This window comes from Vulpes lagopus, chromosome 2 (assembly GCF_018345385.1).
Source record: "Vulpes lagopus strain Blue_001 chromosome 2, ASM1834538v1, whole genome shotgun sequence".
NCBI lineage: Eukaryota > Metazoa > Chordata > Mammalia > Carnivora > Canidae > Vulpes > Vulpes lagopus.
The window spans coordinates 86,013,792-86,041,777 of record NC_054825.1 but is presented as its reverse complement, the minus strand read 5'-3'; the positions used below and the strand labels follow the sequence as shown (position 1 = coordinate 86,041,777).

Here is a 27,986-nt window from a genome sequence, read left to right as displayed (position 1 = left end):
GAAGTGATAATATTCCCTCATGTAGTAAGGACACATGAATGTAGTAGTGACATGTACTCCCACAGATGTAAGCCTGCTCAGAAGCACCAGGCTGGGCACTAGACTGTTGATTGTGGCCGGGACGGGAAGTCACTCAGCCCACGAGTGCACTGTCCTACCTTTGTTCTTCCCATTAGCTACATCTCCTCTATGGCAGTACAGCAGGAATTAGGCTGATTGCCGTAAAGATTCACTCATGATAATGATCTGTATTTTCCAAGTCCCTAACTGGCATGTGGCACTATGCTAAGCACTCCATTTTTCCTGTGAGACCACCTAGACTCTGTCAGGAAGATGGTGCCCTTGCAGTTTGAGAATACAAGACCACACAGGTATGGGTGAATGAATCCAGAAGTAATGATTAAGACCCTTGGATATGTTCTAGTTATGGAAAGCACTATAGTAAGTGGAGGGAAAAAGGGAAAACAATGGAAAAAAAAAAAAAAAAACCTTTGCTACCTGGAAATCAGAATAGAAGAAATACTGAAGTTTATGGTAGATGTCATAAAAGCAGCACTGACACACACACACACACACACACACCACCGAAGTGTCAAAGCTCCTGAGGATCTTGAGGGCAGTGTTCCTCCAAATGCCATCAGTACACCACTCGGGATCACCAGGCTCACCTGGGAGGTTTGTTCAAAATTCAGATTCTTAGGCCCCATCCTAGAATTGGTAAATCTGAATATGAGGGTGAGAGCCCAGGAATTTACATTTTAACCAGTACTCCTCCCCCACAGATACACACACATACCCCCCCTCTCCAGATGTGATTCTGAAATATATTACTTGTAAGACCACTGCTTTAACGGATGGATCAGTTTGGATAAACAATGATGGCAACTTTCTTAACAGAGCAACAATGGGAGCAAAGAGATGGAAAAAGCATGGGCTGTTTGGAAGGGGCAATAAGGGGAAATAAGCATATTTAGAATTAAGAGGCTATTTTGGAGAGCAATGCAGAATAGGGCCACAGAAGGGTATTAAGACCAAGTTTAGAGAGGACTTTAGAAATCAGTGGAGTTTCAGTTTAATGTGAAAATAATGGCAAATATTCATGAGCAAGAAAGTAGCCTGATGAAAAACATGATTTAAGGAAAATTAACCTGTGACCTGATAAACTCTAATTTTACAAATTTACTTTAGCAGCTTTAAAAAATATTTTCTTAACATTTCATAAACTTGTTTTTCTTATTTTGTCTTTTGGCTTCTGGAATATCTTAAAGGAAAAGAAAATACTACATTCTTAAATATCCTTAAAGAATCTGAAGTTTTCCTCAACATGAGGTATATAAGTCAAAGACTATGTAGTTTGAAAGCAAAGAGTTAAGAATAGATATATCCTACTGCCTGTCTTCAGGGTTCAGGGTACGAATCCATTTCGTTTTCTGCCTGTGATCCACTCATCCACTGTCAGTGGAAGTATAAATTGGTGTGACCTCCACAGAGGATTATATGACAGTAGCTATCAAAATTTTAAATGTATATTCCCTCTGATTCAGCATCTCTACTTCTACAAAGATGTGTTCACATATCTACAGAGGTCATAAGAGTACAATGTCACCCAAGGTCTGAATTGATAAAATACTAGAAACTTAGATAATTTATCAGTATCTGATTATATTAAAATAAAGTATGTGGGCAATGGAATATTACATAGCCATTAAAAAGGTTATTGGATTTATGTTTTATGTGTTGATGTGCAAATATCTCTAAGATATATTTTCAGTGAAAAAAGCAAGACTCGGAGCAGAGGTGTACTATATATACTACAGTATGCATGAATTTTTATCTTTTTTTTCTTTTATATTTATACAAAAGGTAGAAGTGGAATATAAAAAGGTCTAAGGTTAGAGGAAAACCTTCATTTTGCCTTTTAATATTTTGTACTATTTAAGCTTTGACAAAAGTCTATCACTGTATATCTACCTTTTTAAATGAACTAAAATGTGTGGTACCATTGAAAGCCTGCCTGTAAGGTATTCTCACATAAGAAATCCAAAAGATATTATGTGCACAAGTGTGTGGTCACAGCAAATTCACCTTTAAAACATATTAGAATGGGGATCCCTGGGTGGCGCAGCGGTTTGGCGCCTGCCTTTGGCCCAGGGCGCGGTCCTGGAGACCCGGGATCGAGTCCCACGTCGGGCTCCTGGTGCATGGAGCCTGCTTCTCCCTCTGCCTGTGTCTCTGCCTCTCTCTCTCTCTGTGACTATCATAAATAAATAAAGAAAAAAAAAATTAATAAAAAAAAAAAAAACATATTAGAATGGGGCACCTGGGCAGCTCAGTGGTTGAGCATCTGCCTTTGGCTCAGGTCAGGATCCCAGGGTCCTGGGATCGAGTCCCACATCAGGCTCCCTGGAGGGAGCCTGCTTCTTCCTCTGCCTGTGTCTCTGCCTCTTTCTCTCTGTCTCTCATGAATAAATAAATAAAATCATTTTAAAAAATAAAATAAAGCATGTTAGAATTATGTTCCCCATCTGTTACTTTCAATGTGCTTTCTCAGAGTGGTTTTTTTTTAAGATTTTATTTATTTATTAATGAAAGACACACAGAGAGAGAGAGAGAAAGAAAGAGAGAGAGAGAGCAGAGACACAGGCAGATGGAGAAGCAGGCTCCATGAAGGGAACCCGATGTGTGACTTGATCCCGGGTCTCCAGGATCACGCCCTGGGCTGAAGGCGGTGCTAAACCACTGAGCCACCCGGGCTGCCCTCTCAGAGTGTTTTTATTTATTCACTCATTCAGCAAATATTTATTGGACACACACTATGTGCTTTTACTAAAGTAAATTTTCAACTTGGACCTGAGAATTTCTTTAGAGCCCTGGGCGTTTAAACTTGGAAGAAATCTTGAAAATCAATTTCCACATCTTTTGGAAAACAAGAGAAAACTAAAATTCAAATGAATATGTCTTAAGATCTCACCACCCATTAGTAGCAGAGCTGGGAGAACCCAGTTGTCTCTGCTACCACCCTGAGTGATGTCATAAGACAAACCCATCTTGAATTGTTCTTGCCTTTTCACACAAAGTCAATTCATATTGCTTTCAGTAGATTTGTCTCCTCAAATGAACAGCTTTGGAAATATTTAATGGTAGCAGAAATGCAGTGTCGCGCGCGCTGGGGGCGACAACCGTCCAGGGATGAGGGTAAGGGAATGAGGAAAAGAAAAGAGACATAAACAGAGTGGGAGCAGGAGGGACATATGGCTGGATTCAGCCACAATGCCAACTTTATTTGTATTATTCACTCTTTTATAAAGCAGGGTTGTTTAACAAGCAGGATATTTTAAGCTTAGTTCTCCAGACATGTCCTTTCACAGTAGACAGCAACAGTATGCGCCCTTGAATAGATAGCAATAGTATGCGTCCTTGAGCCACAAGCCTTCAACAACAAGGGTGAGACAGGTGGGCCGCAGTTGGAAGAGTCAACAGAGAGCCATTGCTCGATCCATTAACCCCTTCCTGGCACGCGGCTCCCAACAATGCAGAATCTTTAATAGTAAACATTTAGAGGAAACAAATGTTCTGAATTTTACTTTTTTTCTCTTAAGAAGTAACATTTTAACTTATATCCCATGTATTATTCTCAAGGTTTATGCTCTAAATTTTGTTTGGACCCTTTTACCAACAGTATTATTAATAGCTCATATTAAAGATCTCTTCATATTGAAGATGTCTTCACAGATCAAGGAAGCATTATACTAAAAAAAAAAAGTTTTGTGGGGTATGTATTCCGCTAAAATGAGGAAGGACCGTGTATATGTAAAAGAGAAAAGAAACACTCCATCACTGAACAATATTTTCTGCATTGTGCATTTTCATTCAGCCTGTGATATTAATAGATTTATCTAACCAGAATGTGAGCAAGAGCTGCTTATTTAGTCTCACATCACTTAGCTTACTCAGTGTGATAAATCTGTAAGGCATTTAATATATCTTTTATCAGCTATCAATTTTGGGATTTTCTCCTCAATTCTTTTAATACTTTCAGAGAACCAGTGCTGTGTTGAAACAACTATAGTCACAGGCTTTTGATGTGAAGGATATCACATTTTTTAAGAGGAGAGAGAGAGACGAATGGTACTATTGGTTATAAGAGCATCATATCAGTAATCAGAATTGAGACCAGAGCATGTGATGTATGCATTATTCTGTTGTACTAACCTACCAAATTAGATGACTGTAGGGATTCCCAAAGAGTAGAATTTAGTGTATCTTCTTTGACCTCATTGTTATCAGATTAAATTATGCTAGAAATTAACAGTGGTACTTTTTTTCCTCAAAATTTAAGGAAAGCAAAGGTCAGGTTTGATAAATACAAAACCCAAGAACCCATATTTGTTCAATGTGGGCCATTTATATACAGTCCTACCTATAAAACTTTTTTGTTTTTCTGATTTTCAAGAGAGAGAGTATGTGTATATGCAAGCAGGGTGGAGACAGGCTGAGGGAGAAAGAGAAACTTAAGCAGGCTCCAAGCCCAGGGCAGAGCCCAGCAGGGGGGCTCCATCTCACAACCCTGAGATTCTCCCTGAGGCAAAATCAGGAGTCTGACATTTAACTGACTGAGCCAACCAGGCTCCCCAATACCTGTTCAAGTTCTAAACCTGCTTGTGTTTGATTTCCATTGTTTTTTCTTCCTGAAGCTGCGAGAGAAATAATCTGGTTAGAAAGGGAAGAGCGAGCCCGGCAGCACTATGAAAAGCACTTGGAAGAACGAAAGAAGAAACTAGAAGAACAGCGGCTGAAGGAGGAGCGGAGGAGAGCTGCTGTGGAGGAAAAGCGGAGGCAGAGGCTGGAGGAAGACAAAGTAAGAGGCTGCCATGGGCAGCAAATGGGAGGTCTATTTCAGAAATTCGAAACCTTCCCTTAAGGTGCTGGTATGCATAGCAACATTAAGTAATCAGTTTTATAGATAGCCACAGCTTCTAGGGAGGTTGGGGTACGGAAAGCAGGTAGTGAATGGTGTAATTGTTACCATTATTTTCGCAAAAACTTTAAAAGCCCGGGCCTTTGGTCTAGAGCCATAACTTACCCCTGTGCAGTTCATCTATACGAAAATATGGAGAGGACTCCAAGGAATTGGATTTCTCTAGGGCTTTACTGTTTACATTTTCACATAGATTATCTCATTTAATCTTTACTCAACCCTTGAGTGTTGATATATCAGTTTTTGCAAAAATGAACATGCAGACTCAGAATGAGTAAGTCGTGGAGTCAGGATTACCCACCTGCTCAGATTCTGAACTGCATTTTTTTTTTAAGATATGGTACCACATTTGTTTAGCATCTGCTTAAGCTAAGACCTGTATCACCATGCTTACATGAATTGATGAAAGCACCACACTCCTGGTAGCCATAACAAGGGTTGTTTATTTAAGTACCTGTCGTTTGCCAAGAGCTTTACCAACTGGGACCTGATGATTTCAGTACTCTCGCAGGTTGATATTACTCCTACCCTAAGAGAAGGTATAAAAGTTAGGAAGTAGGAGTACTAAGGTAGAAATTCCAGTAGTGCCTTTACTCCATTCTGCCTTAAATTGAAGAAGCCTCAAACAACCAGATCGAATCTCATCATCCACTCCTCTCTTCCATTGAAGGAACGCCATGAAGCTGTTGTAAGACGAACAATGGAAAGGAGCCAGAAGCCAAAACAGAAGCAAAACCGGTGGTCATGGGGAGGCCCTCTCCATGGGAGCCCTAGCATCCGCAGTGCAGGTAACAAATGGTGATGCTTTCAGAATCCCTGCTTTCTTCCTGGACCGCAAAAGGGCAGTTGCTTCTTTTTTTTCTAAGTCTGTGTTTCCAAAACAAAAATCAAGCTGAAATAATTAAACTATAATTAAATGATGCTCCTACTGTTTGAGGATAAGGGGGTGATGAAGGTAAGAAGATAAAGTTCTCTCCCTTAACACCGCTGCTTTTCCTTTTTGTTACATAATTCCTTGAAGAGCTAGAAATCTATGCAACATTCCTAAGTAAACATGTGGTTTCCACTCTATGTTATTTTAAGTAATCATTTGCATTAAGATTTCAGGATTATGGAATAAGTTAACTGATTTTTTTTTTCTAGAAGAAACATAGCAGTATTGACTGATCATAACCAATAGTATGAGCTTGTGTATTTGGACCATAAAGCATGTGCAGCATTAATGCTCTGCCCAAAAAAGTGCAGGTTCTGAAACTAGAAACCATGAATGTCTCAGCCATTCCCTCGTTCTTGAATGGACATAAAGTTATACTGAAATTTGGACTTAGGGAAAGGCTTTATTTTTGTACTGTAAATTCAATACACCTCGAATTTTATATAATGTGTCAGTTCTTTTACATCTGTGTGAGTCTAATGACATTTTTATTATTATTATTATTTACTTTGAAAAATCATTGTCTTACATTCTGTCCCCAGGTGGTTTTGTTGAATCATCATTCACCTTTCTCGATTTAGCAGGCCTGGACCACCACTTCACAACTCTTGGTGGTACTAGAAAATCTGGTACAGACATCCCTGTGGTTGCTGATTGCCTGACCTATAGCTAGCACCTCCGACCTAGGAACAACAGTTCATCAATAGCTGAACCATCACTACCTTAGTCATAATGCATGCTTAATACCCTATTGCATAGACCTAGATCTGGGATATGGCACAGTGTTTCTTAAGTGTGATGATAGAACTCTGGTGACTTGAAGGTGTTGAAATAACGTAACGACACATTATGTGTTTACTTTCTCTTTAAGAGATCATTTTGGGGGGGGAAAAACCTTTAAGAAGTGTTTTTTAGTTAATGAATTACCTTGGATCAAAGTACATCCAGTTTGTGCTCTCACCTCGCCAACATCCCCGTCCCCACTGGTCAGTACCGCTGTTTCTGCTCTTAGTTTTAATCTAAATAACCATGAATTTTTGTTTGCTCTGTTCTTCCATTCCTAACATTCAGTGTATCCAATAGAACCCCTTTATTTTAAAAATTCTAAAAGTACATTACCACAACTTTCCTATGATGTTGAACTATATTTGAAAACACTTTTTTTCCCCTTGGCTTTTAATGACCCAGTGGTACTTTGTAGGGCACATGTTAAATCTGTACTCCTAAAGCTCATTTAAGTGTGATATTTTATTCTAGGGGCAGTTTTACGTATATATTCTATATAAGAATATATATTTTTATAACCTTATTTTTCTTTTACTTGGCTTCATCTTTTACTTGTGTATGGCAGAAGTATACTCCATTAGAAGTTTTCAAATATTTTTGAGGGGAAATACAGTTGTTTAGTTTTAATTCTTGGTTCAACACTCAGCATTCAGTATATGATCTTTATTTCTGCCACTTGGAGCAAGAGAAACTCATGCTGTATTTGTTAGCACTTGGATAATATCTATTTTTATTATAAGGGCTCTGAATTAGAGAAAATTGCTACTAAACTAGAATTCAGAAGTTTGAAAAGAAAAAAAAAAAGTTTGAAAAGAACTGGAGGGATCCCTGGGTGGTGCAGCGGTTTAGCGCCTGCCTTTGGCCCAGGGTGCGATCCTGGAGACCCGGGATCGAATCCCACATCGGGCTCCTGATGCATGGAGCCTGCTTCTCCCTCTGCCTGTGTCTCTGCCTCTCTCTCTCTCTCTCTGTGACTATCATAAAAAAAAAAAAAAAAAAAAATTAAAAAAAAAAGAACTGGAATTTGCCAAAATTCTCAAAGGTTGCAGTCTTTGCAGTGATCTGCCGTGATCTTAAGAACAGTAACCTGGTCTTACTCCTTTATAGCAATTACTCACTCAGAATGGGCAACCCAGTCAGTGTTTGCTGATGAAAAAACAGATCTTAGGGGATGCCTGGGTGGCTCAGCAGTTTAGCACCTGCCTTCAGCCCAAGGTGTGATCCTGGAGTCCCGGGATTGAGTACCACATCAGGCTTCTTGCATGGAGCCTGCTTATCTCTCTGCCCCCGCACTGCCCTCTCTGTCTGTCTCTCATGAATAAATAAAATCTTTAAAAAGAAAAAAAAAGGGGGGGATCTCTGGGTGGCTCAGCGGTTTAGCACCTGCCTTTGGCCCAGGGCGTGATCCTGGAGACCTGGGATCGAGTCCCACATCAGGCTCCCTGCGTGGAGCCTGCTTCTCCCTCTGCCTGTGTCTCTGCCTCTCTCTCTCTCTCTCTCTCTCTCTCTCTCTCTCTCTCTATCATGAATAAATAAATAAATAAATAATCTTTAAAAAAAAAAAGAAAAAACATCTTAGAAATTAAATTTAATCCAGATTAAATCTGTGTGTTGCCTTATGGCTCACTCATCAACTTGCACTGGTTTGTGAATTTTTTAAACTGATTCTTTCAGAATCCTTTGTGAATTTGTATTTTGTTGAGTGAGAAAAAGAAATGATTTAAGATGATCTTATTAAGTAATATAATAAGTATGCATTATACCTCTATAATTTTCACCAGGCAGAGTAGGCCTGCAGGCAGACACAATGTCCCCTGACTAAAGCTTAACATATAAAAACAGTATCAGAAAATGTATTGCTGTCAGTCACCCAGAAATGACTTTTGTTACCCTTCCTTGTGTCCCTGGGCCTTACATTTCATCATTAAGATCTTCCTTTTGATACATTATCCTTAATCTTCAGGATTGCTCCAAGGGCCTATCAGTTAAGTGTTAATTTACGTCACAGGCATGATGTCTGTGTTTGTTTGTTTTCTAATTGAGTTGCTTCAACCATACAAATACATCCTAGTAGAGATAGGAATGTCTGATGTTGGTAGAAAACTTGTTTATCCCCATACACTATAAATAATGGCCAAAAATGGTTATTCTGTGGAGGGAAGTTTACTGTAAAATGTTGACTACCAGTGTTACTTAGACATTGATAGACCAATGATAGAACTGGGTTTTAAAGGCATATACCATGAGGAATACTTTTTGTTTTTAGTTTTAGAAGAAGCTAACAATGGTAAACAAAATATGGCAAAGCCCTTTTAACTTTGGCAGTCATCGTCAAAACAATCTGTTTTCCCTTCCTGAATAAATATAATGAGATTTTTTAGACTTTTACTCTATTTAGACTTTTATTTGGGGAACATGATCTATTCTAGTGAGGATGGCTACCACCTGGTTCCACCATACAGACAGCAGATGAATAGAGCTGATTTTTCCCTTTTGATCTCACAGAACTTTAAGAATTACTCTAAAATTACTCACCTACAGGATCAACAGTTTGATTAGTAAACTTGAAGAATTCTGATTTTCTTTATATTGCCATCAATTTTGTTGGGCAAATTTGTGGACTGATTCTACATTTGTAAACCACCCTAAAATCCGTGTTATAGGCACAGAGGTATGGTTACTTGTAGACTTTAAGAAGAAATGCTACATCGCTCCAAACCTAGAGTGTTTCTTCTTTGTTTTTAATCTGTTTTTCTATAGTGAACTTTAATGGCCTAGGTAAAGTGACTGGCTCTACAAGAAAAGGTAGCAGCAAATGCATAGAACCTGATGTTCTTTTTTTTTTTTTTTTTTTTTCTCCTAGTGTTTGCATTCTATTTCACCAGCCCTATTACTACTCCCTTGTTCCTATTTGGGGAAATTCTAAGGGCATCCACTTTTACAAACCTCTCTTTGCTGAACAGTCAGCCCCATTATTGTATTTGCCCTCCAGTGATCTGCCTTTGGTCCTTGTCTGTCTGTTGTATTATTGTGACAATATGCTTGAACTTCCCTGGCTGACAAACTGGTGTGCTTATTAATATTTATTTTATCCTATGAGAAAAATGAATTTTATTTCTAACCTTTAAGTTACCTTTAAGATATCCATTTAGAAAACTGTGCTATTATGTAAGATCTAGTAATAGAGCTGAAAGCATCCAATTCTAGCTTTTCCTTCCATCAGTGAACTAGGAAATTGCAATCCTGCATGCCGGCTGTCAATTAGCATTATCTCCATTTGTTTTAGATCCAGACAGGCGGTCAGTTTCCACCATGAATCTTTCGAAACATGTTGATCCCGTCATTAGCAAGCGGCTCTCCTCTTCATCTGCAACTTTACTAAATTCTCCAGATAGAGGTACAGTCAAAAGGAAAACAACAACAAAAAGTGTTCTGTTATTTACTTAATGCTTTTTTTTTTCTTTCTGGATGTTACAGCTAAAAATAAGCATCTGAAGTTGCTTTCCCTACGTTTCTTAAATAGGAAGAACACAACTTCAAAGTAAAAAAGCAGTAAACGGCTGAGCAGCATTTCCCTTGCGACAAGAACCTTGCTCATTTTAGAACTGGCTGAATGGTTGCATTTAGCCATCATGGAAGCGGTGCTTCTCAACTTTTTAGTAAATGAGTTTACAGTTCCAGAAATCACCCACTTATCCACCAACATTGCAAAAATCTTTGTTGTGAACAATTATTTTCCTTCAGTCATGTTGTCTTTGACTTTTCATCTGTACTTGGGGAATGCCAAGCTTTGACTTTCTAAGAAATCTTTTTAAATGATTCATGTTGGTAGATTTCATTTTGCTATTTGATTTCTCATTTAACCAAACCTTGCTTACTTGCATTTCTTCTGTGTGTGTGTGATCGGTTCTTGGTGTCCATTCATTTTGCCCTTCAGGGATTTGGCTTAGCTTCAAGAATATCATCACTGAAGTCTCCTACAAGTTTTAATAATCATAGTCCCCAGTTAATGTTTTATTTGAATTTTGAGTTTTATTCATCCCATGGATTTACAGTACATGAATGTTGGGTTATTTATAAAATTAAAGTTTTACTTTATACATCTATATATCATAGAAGGAAAAATCAAGTTTTTAAGATGAGCTACGGTTTTACAGAACTTAAAATGACCTTAAATTAGAAAACCAAAGAATTATTGTGCAATATAAAAACATATATTCTTTAAAAGTAACAAATTGTGGTTATTTTGAATGCTTTACTGGGAAACATTCAGTGTTTATAGTCTTTGTAAAGAATGCAGTGTGTGCATGTTCTGTGTGTATCCATATATTCTGTATTGTATAAAACTTGTGTTATTGTAATGTACAATATTGTACATGTTGCTGTTATAAAACTAATAACTAATCTCTTAAAGTAGTAAATGTTGAACAACTTCCTGCTCTTGCTTTTTAACCTTAACTATTCCTTTTTTTTAACTAATATGCCTAAATCATCAATATTAGACATATAGTCAAATTACGTACCTTTTTTCTTTTGCATCTTAGAGAAAAGTATTATGAATTAACATTCCTTTCATAAACAGCCTTTATCTTCAAACCCATTCCTTTAATATGAAATACAGCATATGAGTGCCATTCTTAACAGTTGTCTACTCACCTTTTCTTTGGATTTGAGTGCTCGCTTCGGCAGCACATATACTAAAATTCTTTGGATTTGATCCCTTACTCAGCATTTTAGTTTCATACTTTTGTGAACCTATGTCTAAGACAAACTACAATTGTGATTTTATGGTACTTTGAAGTCAATCTTACCAACTACCTCCTTCAGTTCCACAGCTGAAATTGGGGTAGTTGGGCAGTAAACTGAACAATATCCTATCACCCTTCTATGGGACAACAGTAATTTGTCAACTAGCAACAGGAATGTTTAATAGATTCTGAATGATCATATCTGATGGAATATTCTTAATAGGATCTTAGAACTCAGAAAGTTTTACTGGATGGCTCATCTGTTCCAGTTGGGGTAACAGAATTCCAGAGATGATGGACAGAGGTGAAAGACCCAAATTCATATGTTACAGATTAATTGTTGGAGAAAGGGTCTAGCACAGAGATCACCAGCAACTAACCCATGTTGTTGATGTGCTGCATCCTCTTACCTTCATGGATGTCCTTCCTTAGATCACCCTGACTGTATGCATTCTTGCTTTGAGTGAGGTTAAGGATTAAGAGAAGTTCAACAGCCAGTTCATAGCCAAATCCAGGAAACTGCCCCTTGAATCGTGTGACCTATCAAATCAAATCCTCACCTGGACTAATAGCAAAAGGAGAGCACTAAATTGGGGAGTTCTGCTTCTCTGCCACCTTGTCAAAAGAATTGTGTGAACTACCAGTTCCTGCCTGGGTCTAAAAGACGAGGTCAGGTTTGGCCAGGAAGGGAAGATTCAGTTCACCCAAGAGCCCCCCATATGGTCCAGGAAGCAATTTTTTTTTTCTTTTTTTAAAGTTAGAACTTTCAGTAGGACAGTGAGATGGCTAGGCCTTTTAATGAGACTAGAAATTCTTCTGAATTTGAACTTCTAATTTATAAATTTAAGTAACTTAGTTCATTTTCTTTTCTGCTAACTTTATTTTTTTCTGCTATTTTAAAAAGTTGGTTATGCTTTATTAAATTAGGAAGCATCCTTATTGAATTTTAAGTTAGAGGCTTTTACTGGCAATGTATTAAAGAATGTACACCATTTACCGGATCGTCTGGGCTTTCTCAGCCCTCTAGCATAGGCCTTAAAGCTGATATTCAATTGAGGCTCTGATGCTATCAAGGTTGACGTTCAGCTGGAATGCTCTCCTGGTTATTAAAAATACTAAAATATTTCCATACCGTTTGGTAAATACCCACTTTGCTAACATGTGTTTCCCCAGGTCCTCCAGCACTAATGCATGACATCCATGAGCTCTCTGCCTGTGCCCTACTTATTTTTAAATATTTTTATTATCAAACTTGCATATAGTGTCACATAGACTGATAAAATGACCCAAGTTAAAGGAAACCTCTGATTACCAAAGGTTTTTATAATTGCTGCAATGGAGAGAATATTGCCACTGGAAATTTTCACATTAAAAATGTGTTTCTTAATATTCTTAAGCTCCTACTTAACCAGATTTTTCTCAAGGAAGAATAAGGAATTTCAAACAACAACAACAACAAAAAAAACAAACAACAAAAAAAACAAACAAACAAAAAAAAAAACAAGAAATGAAGTTGCCTACTGTTTGCTTAAAATTAGTCCATACATTTTTCCCTAGAATCAGATCATAGGACATGGTGGTAGACCTAAAGCTGCATTCTGCATTCAGGTTCTTTTTGACCTAAGTAGGGGTTTTTGTTCTTGCTTTAATTTGAATTCACTGCCATCATTCTAAAAATGGAATACCTCACATAATATTTGCATTTCCTACTTATGATGAACTATCGGGATCTGGCAGTACTTGCCTGATTTTTGCATGGCACCCATCTGAAACTGAACAGTGATTTCCTGCTTATGGATGACTGTGGTAGTACAAATATCTATAATGTTTGTTTGCCTCCCCTGGTTCAGATGGTCTATTACAGGAATTTTTAATATCTCATTTTTAAGTGCTTAAGTAGGATCAATACTGTAAGTTGTTTCACAAGAATTAATATCTCTTCCTTCAGAAGCTTATCATCTTAAAATCAGGCCCCTCTAGGTGGGTGAGAGAAAAACAACAAACTAACTCTCCTGTCCTAACCTTTACTAAAATGTTATCTTAAGAAAAAGAGATCTCTCTCTGTCTCTCTCTTATTCAGGTCATAGTAATGAACACAGAAGAAGTAGAAACATGTTCCTTCTGTCAAAATCTTTCATTCACAGTGTCAGCTATAAAACAAATCTCTTCAGATTTGCTTCAAACACAAGTCAAAGAGGCAATCTTCATTTGAGGCAAATTCTTTGTTTGATACTTTCAAGACTCACAGAAATAAAAAGTTAATCAACTTCTTAAGCCAGGGCAGAGAAAGGATATGTCTTCTCAATGACAAACCATCTCTGCAGTTGTGAGCCAGTCATCCTACAGAGTTTGTCAAGGAAATAAAGGGTTCCTTTCTTCTTCCCTTTCTCATCTACTTGAAAAAGTATAGTTCTGTTGAAGATTTCATCCTCCTCACTCTTCCCCATTGGTTTTATTGTGTGACTGTATTCTACTTTTAGTGTACATTAAATTCCATTGTTGATGCACACATACACACACTGCCATATTAGAGTGTATAACAGCACTTGTTCTATTGTGTGTTCTACTATACAACTATTACTGTATTATATATGTAATTGTATATATACAACACATACATATATATAATCCTTTTATTTATGTCTGTCAGATAAGATTTCATTTAACTGTGAAAACTCTCCTAATAACAGGAAATCCAATAAATAATTCACTAATTCTTAAATTCACCACAGCCTTGATCAAAATAACCACTTTTTAAAAATGAAGTCAGGTAATTAGGATACTTCCTGGAGGTAGTTCCTTTCAAAAGGAACAGGTTATTTCCTGCAAAAACATTTAACATCAACTAATTCCTGTTAACTAAAACTAATCTTTTAGAATTTCAACGTCATTCCTTTAAAATACAGCATATAAAAGATTATTAGAAGAACAATGGCTCCAGAGGCAAGAATATTTGCACCTGCTGTTTATAGTACAGAGCAGAACTGGCTTTGTCATGTTTAGACAGTTTTAAAGACTTTTATCAGTGACTTAGCGGTGTGCCCTAAAATAGAGATGTATGATTACTTTAGTGATATTTGTAGGATCTTGCAAGCTTCTTTCCTGATATTTTTGGACAGTAGCTTCTGTATTTTCATGGACCACCACTGGAAGCTAACAATATAAGCAAAGTCATTAATTTATAATTTATAATTTATGGTGGTCTTGCCACCAAGCCCCAGTACAGTTTGGAACTATATTCACTGTATTATCCTAAATCTATTTCCTGAAATCTTCATGCACTCACTAGTAATTTCTAACATTAGATTTAGATTGGATTTTGGTTTTTCTGTTTAATTTCATCTTGCTTCAGCTTTACCCTTATCTTCCACCAGATTTGTTTACATTGTTGCCAAAACAGGCTTGAGAGAACCTGGCTTACTGAATGGGAAAGTCAAAAGGAAATCAGACAGAACTTTGCATGAGTCCTCTTTCCTTTTATTATATCTAATTTCCCCCAATTGACGAAGTAGCAGTTCATGAACATCTGGCAAAATGTAATGGAGACCCTTTCAGTCTTTGTTTATATAGACATGCAGTCCTGCATTAAGCTGCCATAGCCTGTGTTGGAGTTGAGTATTCAGGATACTTAGGAAGCCCTTTGGCCGAGGTGTGTGCCCTCAGACCATGTGCCATTAGATCACTGCCCATCCTGACAAGGGCAGATGGGCACAACGCCAAACCTGTAGGTGACCTGATGTTTCTGTTTTGTTACTTGTTCACACCGAAAGGAAGGTGGCTAGCAAAATCTGCAAACATAAATCTAACATAGAGCCTGTCCCAAACTTAATATCTTAAAGAAAGGCAACATTATGGAATAGCTCCTCCTTTGGGCAAAGTTCCCGTCTCCCAGACCGTATGCTAGCCGTCCTGCTTGGTTGGAGAGCCTCGTCTCTTGAAGGCCTGGCATATGGAAGCGATAAGTTTGATGCTCTTGCACCCTCTTGCCCCAGGAAAGAATTCCTCTAACATCTTGCTTATGTGGTGACGTTTAGCTCGCCGCCTGCAGCTCAGCCCATGGGAGAGCAGCGTTGTTAACAGACTGCTGACGCCCACACACTCGTTCCTGGCCCGAAGTAAAAGCACAGCTGCCTTGTCTGGAGATACAGGTAAAACTGTCAAGGTGGAACTTTCTTGGTGAGGTAAAGTCCAACCTTTTGATGCACATCTGAGCTACCGCTATTCATCTAATCACATCCCGGGCTTTCCCCAGTGTGTTTGCTTCTCTCTCCTTGGGTGCAGTGGCTTTGGAAATGTCTGTTGGTGTTGGTTTCACGCTCCTGGTATTGTTTTCCTTTCACATCTTATCTGGACACCAGATGCCAGGCAGACAAAGGACGCCCCTCCTTGTGATCAGATGGCTTCAGATGCTTCTGGGTTGTTGGTAACATCACCCGCAACACCGACCCCTTCCCCGCCTTTCTTTCTGCCCCTGCATCTGAGCAGATGATCAGAGGTAGACATGATTTAATATTTAATACTAATAGATTGACTTGAGAATACAAGCAAAACCCAGGATAATTTCAGCAAGAGTTTCTTGCTTAAGAGTGGCTGTGGGCTAGCTCCTTCTGCCTGTGCCAGTCTTTCATATGTAATCTAGGAATTAGTACCCTCTCAAATCTCTAGGAGTTGTGGAGAAGGCTAATTACAGTCTTCTTCTTTGTTACATACTTTGAAAATATGGAGAATGTGCCAAGGACTGGTTATTGTAATTAGTTACAACTCCTCTACATTTTTGAAATGCAAAGCATGCCTGAATGAGCCAATTAGTTTAATGAGAAGTTAGCGTAGAGCCTATATCTATCTGGAAAGAAAGATACACATTCAGCTTTTGGCAACATCTCCTTTCACGGTGAGTTGATTCTGTTTTTCCCAAATATCTCTGGTGCAATTGGTATATCTCTGTAACCAGCCTAGCAGCCCTTGTCTTTGGCACTTAGGAAATTACATCATAAAGTTCCCTTTAAAAATGCTTTGCTTCTGCACGTCTCTTCATGTTCATTCACCCTCTTTGCAAATAATTCTTGGTGGTTTTATTTTTTTTTTTTTCATCTATGGTGCCCAATGAGCTATTAACAACCCTATTTCTCACAGTACCCCCAGGAGGCAGTTGAAAAAGCAAGTACAGACATTCCTACCACCTGCTTGTGGAAACCAAGGGCAGTGACAATAAGTGACTTATACCAGAGCCACTTAGAATTCTAATCGGTGGATTGGGTCTTAACGTGCCCTCCGTCCTGGGTGCCTGGGGTGCTCTGTGTAGAGTTATGCACTCAATTAGGTGGACCCCACAGTGTTCTGTATTTTCTGTGAAGGAACTCTCCTGTCAGCTGTCACATCGCATCTGAGATTTTTCCAGAGGAGAAAGTACCGCTTATTTCAAGATAGTTTATTTTCTGCCTGTGAATGTCCTACTTTTAGAAAAGTCATGAAAGTTCTTCGGCATGTCTAGCTAATTGAAGAAACTGTAAAACTGCTTTCAGTCCTGTATTGTAGGATCCAAATAGTCTAGGGCACTCATGCTTTGGAATCTCCACGCTGTACATTGTTTCATATTAATGACTGCCCCGCAGCTGAAAAAGTGTCTGCTGTTGTCATTGTCGCCACTAACTTGTGTCAGTTCTTTCGCTCCTCCTATAGTCCTTTGCAGCATCCTGTCCTTGTGCCCCACCCATTCTGCTTGCCCATCTTCCCATCTTCCCTCTTCGTTGTTCTACTTAATCAGGGTGCTTTCTACCTGCTCACTGGCTGTTCTTTATTTTGCAACTCTTCCATTCTCCTTTTAACAAATGGACACATTCTTGTAATTTATTTTAGTGTAAAGCAATCCATAGGCCTTTTCTTGAGTTCCCATTCTTATCAATACATTCCTTAGATTATTGTTACCTTATTATTGCATTGACATGGCTTATATTTAACAAACCAAAACTGTTGTTTTCATTTTTTCCACTTGAAATTATATATGTAAACATCCTTTACATTCATCTTGTCAAAAACACTGTGTTCACCACTTTTATTTTTCCATCTACTCTCTGCAGTCTTTTTTGTCTTTCCATTTGACTGTTGTCTCTTAAGTTCATCTTATATCCAGTTGCCATTAGCAAAAGGATGACCTACATCCAGAGCCAGAGTTGCAGTAGCAGATCCAAACAGCCATCCTAACTCCTAGGGTGTTTGGTGATTACAGACTCCCAGGACAAGTAATAAGTGCACTTAAAATTTACTTCTCATTTGTGGCCACTGCTTTGCGTTGACCTCTCCATGCCCATTTTTTTTTAATTAATTAATTTATTTATTTATGATAGTCACACACAGAGAGAGAGAGAGAGAGAGGCAGAGACACAGGCAGAGGGAGAAGCAGGCTCCATGCACCGGGAGCCCAACATGGGATTCGATCCCGGGTCCCCAGGATCGCGCCCTGGGCCAAAGGCAGGCGCTAAACCACTGTGCCACCCAGGGATCCCTCCATGCCCATTTTTAAAATACATTTAAAATACATGTGATTATTAGAGCTTAAGATTAAATGAGTTGATACACATAAAATGTTTAGAGTAGTACCCACCACATAGTAAGTCATCAATAAATGTTATTAATATTATTATAAGATTTGTATTCTCTATGCTACACTCCAGCCACTTGTATTGCATTATCTTTTCCCTGTACCTTTTCATACAGTTCATTTAGAAGATCTTTAAGAAGTTGAATTAATGCCCACTTGTTACCAAGAGTAGTAGGAAATAGAGATAGTATAGAAGACTTTCTACTGGACGCTCCATAGAAGAATTTTCATGTTTAAGAAAACTACTTCGGGATATCAAGAGCACTCTGGAAAAATAAAAATAACTGTGTATTATTGCTCTTATTCTTTCTTCAGAAGGGCAAGATAATCCAAATACATAATTTAAAGGTTTCAGGTTTTTCAGTAGTTGCTGTTGCTGTTCAGAACAACAACCAATTCCATGAGACGTAATGTCCTTAGAAAGAATTTACAGGGTTTGTTACAGGCTGACAGTGTTCCTTGAACAATTAAGTCTGAGGAGTTTTGTACAAACTCCACTAGATAGATTTAAGGATATTGTCTTTCTTTGCTTAATACTACATCAGCGCTGTAATAAAGAATGAACCAGAGCCATGATGAGATTGGCTTACACCCATGATCATCTCAGGAAGTGCTCCATAGATACCCCCAAAATTATTTTCCACTGGAGGGAAGTGAAATCCTATTTCTGTTGTTTTCTTCTTCCTGTCAGACCCTGGCCTCAGAGCAGGACTATGGTTTAGGGTTTCTTGATCCTGGAGCGCAAGGTAAATAGCCTCTGGCTATGCCCTGGGCAATATGTGCCTCTCCTGGACATTAATCCCACAGAAGTGCCCTGTGCCAGGATGTTACTTTACTTAAATGCATTTGATTGGCTTGGTAGAGTTTTGCATTAATGAACTCTTTACTGTCTGAGAAATGCAAATGCTTTGTTGTGGCACTTGAAAAAAGTTATTTTCAAATAGTTTCCTCTGTGATCACAGGAAGCCAAATGAGACTAGGTTCTCCTTTCTCACAATGAAAGGAATCTTCCTTCCCCATTAAAGTCTAAGGCAAAGACGTAGGTCAACTCCCAAGAAAGATACACATATTCTTCTAAGGAGGACTGAAGGGGAATGCAAAGTGTTTTAGTTTATCCTGAAGAAATAGAGTTCTATTTTCAGAGGATTGGAAAAGAGAATGCAATTTCCAGTCCATTCCCTGCCTTGACCATTGAGTGATGACTCAAGATACTGCAAATTGTTTAATAAGAGAGCACGTGAATAAATAAGCAATCTGATCAACTTTCTGTTTGTAGAACAAATCAGAATAACATTTTTTAACTCTATAATTCCAGAATTCCTAATTTGTCCTGCCAAGTTTTGAGGTTTTTTTTATTTTTAACTTTTGAGTTTTTAATTTATTAATAAATACTATTATGCTTAGCTGAAATAATGGTCTTTTTGTAAGTTTGCTACAATGGCTATCGGCAGGTAAAGTCATTTTATAACATCATCCAAGCACATCATATTCTCCTCAGGAGTTATGTTTCATTGTCTTATTTTTTTGCTGGAGAACAAGATTTCTGGGTGAGATCTGAAAGTGAACCTTGGAACCTTAGTACCCATACTTTTGATACATATGTAGTGTTATAGGAACTTCCTTAAACCCATTTTTTGCTTGAAATCACTTGATAAATCACTTGATTAATGACAGTGTTCCTGTGACACTGAATAGTCAGAAACGGTGATTTTTTTAAAAAATATCCCAACCTGAGTAAAACAGTAAAAGCTATTCCATGATTCAACTTTGTTTTTGGCAGTTCTAACATGTGTGTTCTCATCACCATTTTAAATGATTACATCCTATATCCTCATATGTTCTTCTGCTTGTTATAGACCATCAAATGCCTTGGCTTTTGGGAAAACCCAGAAGCCATGCATCTGATTTGGCTTTAAATAGACAAAACATTTACAGAATTTATTTCTGGAAATTATTAGTTATCCTTGTAGCAAGTTGTAACACCTAGTAAGACTTGATTGTTTAACATTATAAAAATTCTGTTGCTTTTTTCCACTGGCTGTTGAACTTTACTCCTGAAATAGTTGGAGTATGTCTTGTTTGCCTGCTTGCTTGCTTCCTGGATCTCCACCTTTTACTCCATCTTTAAGCTAATTAGGAAAAATCTGATTATAAACAGTCCTTATATAAAAATGATCTGTCACTAATGTGTTTTCCCAGAACCATCAGTTCATAGCAATATAAGGCCATTGCTTTCCTTAATTATTAGACTCTATCTGTATCTTTAATCTCTATTTAAATAGCCCAATAACTTACATAGCCTAGGGTTTTCACTTGGACATGGCTTCTTTTTGGACACACTGTAAACTGATAGGACTGTGAGGAGAGCTGAATATGATGGTTCTGGGCACCTTTAGGTAATAACTTCTTCTCCCTACTTTTTTCTCTATTTCTGCTTTGCTCCTTTTCCTGAACCTGCTTTTGGCTTTCCTTCAACTGCTCCTCTGGCACTCTTGTGTATAAAACAATCACCTACACCCTAGTTATCCCCATTTGTCCTCGTTCAGCATCTTGCAGCCCCATCAACATCATGCCCTACAAAGCTGCACACTCTAGAAATCTGATGGATCGACCAAAATTCTTGATAACACCACCGGAGGGCTCTGCGAGAAGGAGGACTGTTCATGGCACAGCGGTGAGTAGCCGTTGGGAGCAGCCAGGCAAGTCTGCTGTGTCTGTGCAGAGTGAACACCACCCCAAGGTGCGGTGTGGGTGTCAGAGTGGGAGGTGCCCACACCTGGACAGTAGTGTCCTCAGGCTTCCTCTCCACTTGGGAGTTTGGCTCCCCCTAAAAATGTGAATCTGAGGATGAAAACTATTCTTTATTCAAGTGTGTGCATGCGGCAAGTGTCGTGACAGCACACTTTTACATTTTTGAAAGTAAGAAAGCCCTTGAAGGGGAAGTGGGCCTGGACTGCTGCCTCTGCATTTTATTAAACCATATCTAAAAGTTGGCTGAACTCTAAATGTGGTTCAACAAAAAGCAAAATAAAGAGTTTTCATCTGTTTAGCTAATCCCCATCAGGACCCACATTTACAATATTGTAACAGTGTATTTTGAAAACACTAGCAATTTGCTAAGTAACTAATACTTGAAAGGCAACTGGGCTGTTTTATAGACTCAAATTTTGCAAATGAAGAATATAATTTGTACTTGTAATTACTGGCAAGGTGGCTGAGCTAACATTAATTTTCACCTATAATTAATTTCCTGCTGTAAATGCAATGAGGTAACTCATATGTCTCCAAGAATCTTTCTTCCTCAAACTGTATGTTATTTAGTAGCCATTGAAAGAAGTAGACATGCCCTGTGATGGTCAGGCATTGTACTTACTCCTAAAGGACTCCCCAGCCAACCGGAAGATCTCATTGCCTCTCTCCCATGGTAACACTATGACCTATTTAATGAAAGGCTGAACAATTTTTTTTTTCAGTCTTAACTTCCCAGAGCAGTTGAGATTTATGAAGCTGATGGACGCTTCAAAGGATTTTGCTTAGATGTTTGAGGATAATTTGAAGGTTGTGAGAGCTTGATGGCTTTGCCTACAGGCAGTTTTCTTCCAAGGCCCAGGCTTTCAGGAATCAGTGTTTAATTCCTGATTGAGTCAGACATCCAGGCCCACAAGGAATTCTTGCAGGTGAGACTTGGAGGTGAAACTACCTTTGGTATCTGGGTAGTTGCTCATCATTAGCACATCAGTGCTTCACAGTGCCTAGCTATGGATGAGAACTAATAGAAGAATTTTGCCCCCAAAGGCTGGGTACTTATTGAAGAGGTAAAAGTACTGAGCAAAGGAAAAACATCTTGTTGTGGATAAAAGGTCAACCTGATGTGCCAAGAGGGAAGAATGAAAGTTGACCCTTGGCCAACAGATTAAAGGAGAGGGATTCTCATCATACCATCCAAAAGCTCCACTTTCTCACCCATTTTAATTTTTTTAATGCCTTCCCCTTTCTATATTTGATTTATTGGTTATCTTTTCAGCTCTTTACATGCAAACATGTAGGCAAATACCTATTTCCAGAAAGTGACTCACAAGTCTTTTATACCCCAGAGCTCCCTTATGGAATTCAGTTGAACAATCAGCAACATGTGGTCATGGAGCACTTGAAAAGTGGCTAGTGGAAAGAAAAGAAAAGAAAAGTGGCTAGTGAGAATGACAAACAGAATTTTAAATTTAATTTTCTTTTTAAAGATGATTATAGTAAAGGAAACATATAACAAATTCACCATCTTAATTGTTTTTAAGTGTCATTTCAGTAGTGGTACATATATTCACGTTGTTGTGCAGCCTGTCACCAGAACTAATTAAATCTTGCGAAACTGAACTGTGTCCAGTGGACAACTCCCCATTTCCTCCTCTCCCACCCCTGACAAGCCACCATTTTACTTTGTTTCTATGAATTTGACTGCTTTAGATACCTCATATAAATGGAGTCACACGGCATTTGTCTTTTTGTAACTGGCTTATTTCACTTTGCATAATGTCCTTCAGATCTGTCCATCCATGTTTTAGCATGTGACAGGATTTCTTTCCTTCTCAAGGCTAATAATATCCCGTTGTATGTATGTATACACATACATACAAACACACACATGTACACATACACCACATTTTGTTAAGCCATTCATCTGCTGATGGACATTTGAGTTGCTTCTGCCTCTTGACTACTATGAATAGCACTGCTATATACATGGGTAGCAAATATCTTTTCAAGATCCTGCCTTCAATTTTTTGGGATACATATATATACATCAAGAAGTGAGATTGTTGGATTTTGTGGCAATTCTATTTCTAATAATTCAAGGAGCTGCCATACTGTTTTCCATAGCAACTGCACCATTTTATTTACATTCCCACCAGCAGTGCAGAAGGGTTCCAATTCTTCCATATCTTCACCAGCACTTGTTATTTTCTGGGGTTTTGTTTGTTTTTCTAGCAGCCATCTGAATGGTATGAGGTACTATGTCATGGTGGTTTTCATTTGCATTTCTCTAATGATCCATGACATTAAGCATTTTTATATGCTTGTTGGCCATTTACATATCTTTTTTGAAGAAATACCTATTCAAGTCCTTTGCTCATTTTTTAATCTTATTCTTTCATTTATTTAACCTTTAATTTTTTTATTGAGTTGTAGGATATTTACACATTCTGGATATTACATACTCTGCATGTTAATCTCTTATCAGATATATGATTTGTAGATATTTCTCTCATTCTGTAGTTTACCTTCTTATTCTGTTGATTGTGCACTTTGATGCACAATCGTTTTTAAGTTTGATATAATCCCATTTGTCTATTTTTGCTTTTGTTGCCTGTGCTTCAGGTGTCATATCCAAGAAATCAGTATCAAATCCAGTGTCATGAAGCTTCCCCTATTTTCTTGCAGGAATTTTATAGTCTTAAACAGTGTTATATTTAGGTCTTTAATCCATCTTGAGTTAGTTTTTGTATACGGTGTAAGGTAAGGGTCCAAGTACATTCTTTGGCATGTGAATATCCAATCTTCCCAGCAACATTTGTTGAAGAGACTATCTTTTCCCCATTGAGTCATCTTGGCACTCTTAATTGAGGATCTTTTGACCATGTACACAAGGATTTATTTCTGGGCCCTGTACTCCATTGGTCTACATATCTCTCTTTGTGTCAGTACCACACAGTTTTGATTACTAAAGCTTTGTGATATCTTTTGAAATCAGGAAGTGGGAGGTCTCTTTTTTCTTTGTTTTCAAGATTATTTTATCTATTCAGGGTTCCTTGAGGTTCCATTTAAATTTAGGGTGAATTTTTATATTTCTGCAAAAAAAAATGACGTTAGATTTTGATAGGGGTTGCTTTGACTCTGTGGATCATTTTGGGGAGTACTGACATTTTAACAATAAGTCTTCTAATCTGTGAACACAGAATATCTTCCCATTTGTTTTCTTTCATTTCTTTTAGCAATGTGTTTTAGTTTTTAGTGTACAAGTCTTCTGCCTTCTTGGTTAAGTTTATTCCTAAGGGTTTAATTCTTTTTGATACTATTATAAATAGAATTGTTTTCATATTTTTTTCAATTTAATTTTAATTAATCTAGATTAATTAAATCTAGATCTAAACTCAAATGACCAAATGTGGCTAGTGGCTAGCATACACAGATGTAGAACATTTCTATCATCATAGAAAGTTCTATTGGACAGCAGTACCTTGAAGTATCTGTCTCTATTATCTCTCTTGAAAGTTATTTGTATCCTAAACCTAACTCTAATTGTAAAATAAAAGTCTTTGTCCTAAGTTGTCCGTTGACATGTGCATTTTGTTGTGTGTCTTCCACAGTAGTCTTTTGGAAAATGTTAATAGGAAAGATTATTGTACAGAGTGCTGGCTGTTAGATCTGGATGAGGATGAGGAATGCCTTTACATGTGTGGTACCCAAATACGTGATTGGGTTACAAACCACTGAAAAGATGTCTAAAAGAACTAAGAGGGTAAAACCATCTACCTGCCTGAGAGGATGTTGTCTCAAGTACTGAAGATGTTTCTAAACTTCTCTTTGCCTATTTCTCTATCCCTATAAGATGATTAAAGGGAGGGCAGTTTTAGGAAAGAAAGAACGGGTTCAATGGCACTTTATTTTTTAATCCAAAAAGAAAGATTATACAGTTCTTTGTAGGTTCATTCCCACAGTGCCTGTCTTATCAAGACACAGATGATGAAATTCATCCCCATATCCTCCACGTCACAAATTACTCTTCCTGATTTATTTTCTCATTCAGATCTCTCCTTAATTTGACTTCAGCCAAATTAAAATGTTTTTGAGAAAAAGGAAAAAACAACTACTTGAAGTACATAACCCCAACTTCCCCTGGAAGAGTTCTGGGCCTTCCACTCTGACATAATTGTCAGAGGCATAAATGCCACCCAGTATACCTGCCAGAAGGGTCCCATGTGCTGGCTGCCACTTCTGCTACCCAAGAACAATAGCTGTATCCTGAGGCCCTACCTCCAGCCTTCTGGGACCAGAAATGGGGGCAAAGGCTGGTCATGCAGCCACAAGTGACAGGGAGCTGGCACATATCTTGTAACGCTCTTTCCTGCCCCAGTCTTTGTTTTATTTAGAAATTCTGGGAAGACATTGAATTTTTTTTTTTTGTATATTTTTTAGTGGAGTTCGATTTGCCAACATATATATAACACCCAGTGCTCATCCTGTCAAGTGCCCCTCTCAGTGCCCTTCACCCAGTGGAAGACATTGAATATTATTTGATATTCATATTACACACACACACACATACACACCCCTATAGCCCAGTCTATCAACTAGGCTGTTACTAAGAAAAGTGGAGAGAAACAATGAGAAAGGATACTGAAGGGGAATAGGAGTGGGGAAAGGAAGGAAGAGGGGAATTGATGCTTGCACCAGGAAGAAAGGAGAAAAAGGTACGCTCCAGTGTATGGGCCCTGCAGCTAGATACAACAAAGTTCTGTCCCTTCCCTTGCACTCTCAGTCTGCTCTCCTGGGAGGGTCCCACAGAGCAAAGTGCTGACAGGTGCTCACACAGGGGCTTCCAGCCAGTATCCAGTCCTGTCCCAGAACATTTTTGGCAAGTTTCAGATACTTAGAATGAGTCTTTCTTGCCCTGTGCATTTTTGTGTTTGGGGGTTGGTTTTTTGTTTTTGTCTTTTTGTTTTGGTTGACTATAGCTTACCAGACACTTCTGGGTTTCCCTTTGCTCGTTTTGACTTAGCAAAGGTATCACCTGTCTGGCTGAATTTCTAATATGCAGTTAGAAAAGGAAGGATGCTTTTTTTTTTTTTTTTTTTTTTTTATGATAGTCATCACAGACAGAGAGAGAGAGAGAGGCAGAGACATAGGCAGAGGGAGAAGCAGGCTCCATGCAGGGAGCCTGACGTGGGATTCGATCCTGGGTCTCCAGGATCGCGCCCTGGGCCAAAGGTAGGCACTAAACCGCTGCGCCACCCAGGGATCCCAGGAAGGATGTTTTGACACACTCTTCCATTTCAGTTTTATCCTTAAGATTAAAAAGAGCTAAAATTCTTCACCTTGAACCTGATTTTTCCTTTAAGAGCAAAAGGACATTAGATGAGAAATAAATTATTTATATAGTATCAGTATAAAGGGAAAAATGAATTAATGTCTGATATAACAGATACGTTAAGATTAAAAAAAAAAAAAAAAGACTGAGTATGGTATGTTCCAACATAGAAAAAAAAGAAAAAATGCTAAAGAATTAAAATGGGGGAGAAATGGGGAAATGGAAGTGACTTTTATTTTGATATTTGTGTGAACTAAAGACAGTGAGAGATTTTTGCCCCAGGTGATTGTAGATACAGAGTACAGGTGCTTTCTAAGAGTATAAATATATATTTCTTTAGCAAATGTAACTCCAGATCAGACATCCAGAACTTTATTAATTAGTGTCAGATGGTGTTAATTCAGTTATAATGTTCAGGTTTAAGCTAACAAGGGCTTTTTGTTGGAGTGGAATGGATATCAATGACAAAGGTTGGAAAATTTCCAAAAAGTCACTCAATGGGTTGTAGCTCCACTCTTGAGTATACTGTTAATGGGATTGTCCCACTCATAGCAAAATCTAATCATTGTGTTTCTTGGAACTTAGGGCTATAAAAGAGAGAAGGAGAGAGAAAACCTACCGATCCACCCCACATCTGCCATTCGGAGGGCTGTATCTCCATCTCATCCCAAAGCAAGATCACCAGCTCCCTCCCGACTCTGGTAAGCAAAATTTAAGAGGTTGTCTGGGTTGCCATGCTGAAGAATTTGTAGCATCTCTTCTCTGAAAGCAAACTATTCTCTCCACGGTGTCTGGTATTGTTTAGGGAATAACATTTTTCCTTGTAGGAAAGAAAAAAGGAAATGGGAATGAGTCTCTAAAGTGAATATTTCTGTGTTTGCCACATAAAAAACAAATACACCAGTTCAGTATCTCTTCATTTCTTCTCCTTACTGGTGCTGGTGTTCTAGGACTGTCAAGCGGTAGAGGAGTGGGGGAAGGAAGGTTCTGGCAAGCCTGCTCTGATGGCTCCTATTTTCTTTCCCCTGTTTATTGCCCCTAGGCTTCCATCTAAATCCTTTCCCCATCTGCCTGGCACACCCAGACCAACCTCCTCCTTGCCTTCTGGATCAGTCAAAGTTGCCCCTGCCCAGGTCCGGCCCCCATCCCCTGGCAACATCCGCCCTGTCAAGCGAGAAGTCAGAGTGGAACCTGAGAGGAAAGACTCTGAGAAGGAGCCCCCAAAAGTTGTCAATGAGCCATCACTTAAGAGCAGGGCACCTTTAGTGAAGGTGGAAGAAGCCACAGTTGAAGAGGGGTCACCTCCCGAGCCAGAGGCTGCTCCTGGTAAGATTCAGCTGACTTGTGATGAGGTGTGGGTTGCTTGCTCTTCTTTGGGGGACTTGGAAATTTTACTCCAAGGTTAATTTTGGGAACTTTTCCTACGTGAGATTTTCTTACAAATAAAGAAACATCCAATCAAAAGCCACAGCAGGGCAGCCCGGGTGGCTCAGCGGTTTGGCGCCGCCTTCAGGTCCAGGGCGTGATCCTGGAGACCCGGGATCAAGTCCCACATCAGGCTCCCTGCACGGAGCCTGCTTCTCCCTCTGCCTGCCTGTCTCTCTCTCTCTCTCTCTCTCTCTCTCTCTCTCATGAATAAATAAATAAAATCTTTAAAAAAATTAAAATTAAAATTAAAAAAAGGTTTAAAAAAAGCCACAGCATATTCATTCAGGTATGATTTATGATTCCTTTTATTGGCCGAGTCCTTTTTTTCACAAAATGTGGGGTTCAGAGCCCTTGCATCAGAATTACTTTGTATTAGTTATCTTTTGCTGTGTAACAGATCTTAAAATTTTGTAGCTATAACAAATTATGACATC

General features: G+C 38.5%; 1 protein-coding gene across 5 annotated transcripts in view; it reads left to right on the top strand.

The window, feature by feature from the left end:
* MAP7 (microtubule associated protein 7) overlaps positions 1–27,986 on the top strand; it is a 181,077-nt gene that overhangs the window by 136,828 nt on the left and 16,263 nt on the right. For 4 of the 5 annotated variants that reach the window (XM_041739472.1, XM_041739465.1, XM_041739483.1 and 1 more), the window contains exons 4-10: positions 4,695–4,858; positions 5,649–5,766; positions 9,985–10,095; positions 15,481–15,594; positions 20,591–20,718; positions 26,710–26,825; positions 27,167–27,450. In XM_041739472.1, coding sequence (XP_041595406.1) covers positions 4,695–4,858; positions 5,649–5,766; positions 9,985–10,095; positions 15,481–15,594; positions 20,591–20,718; positions 26,710–26,825; positions 27,167–27,450 — 1,035 coding nt within the window. The remainder of the gene's footprint in view (positions 1–4,694; positions 4,859–5,648; positions 5,767–9,984; positions 10,096–15,480; positions 15,595–20,590; positions 20,719–26,709; positions 26,826–27,166; positions 27,451–27,986) is intronic. The other variant, XM_041739477.1, reaches the window with a different exon arrangement.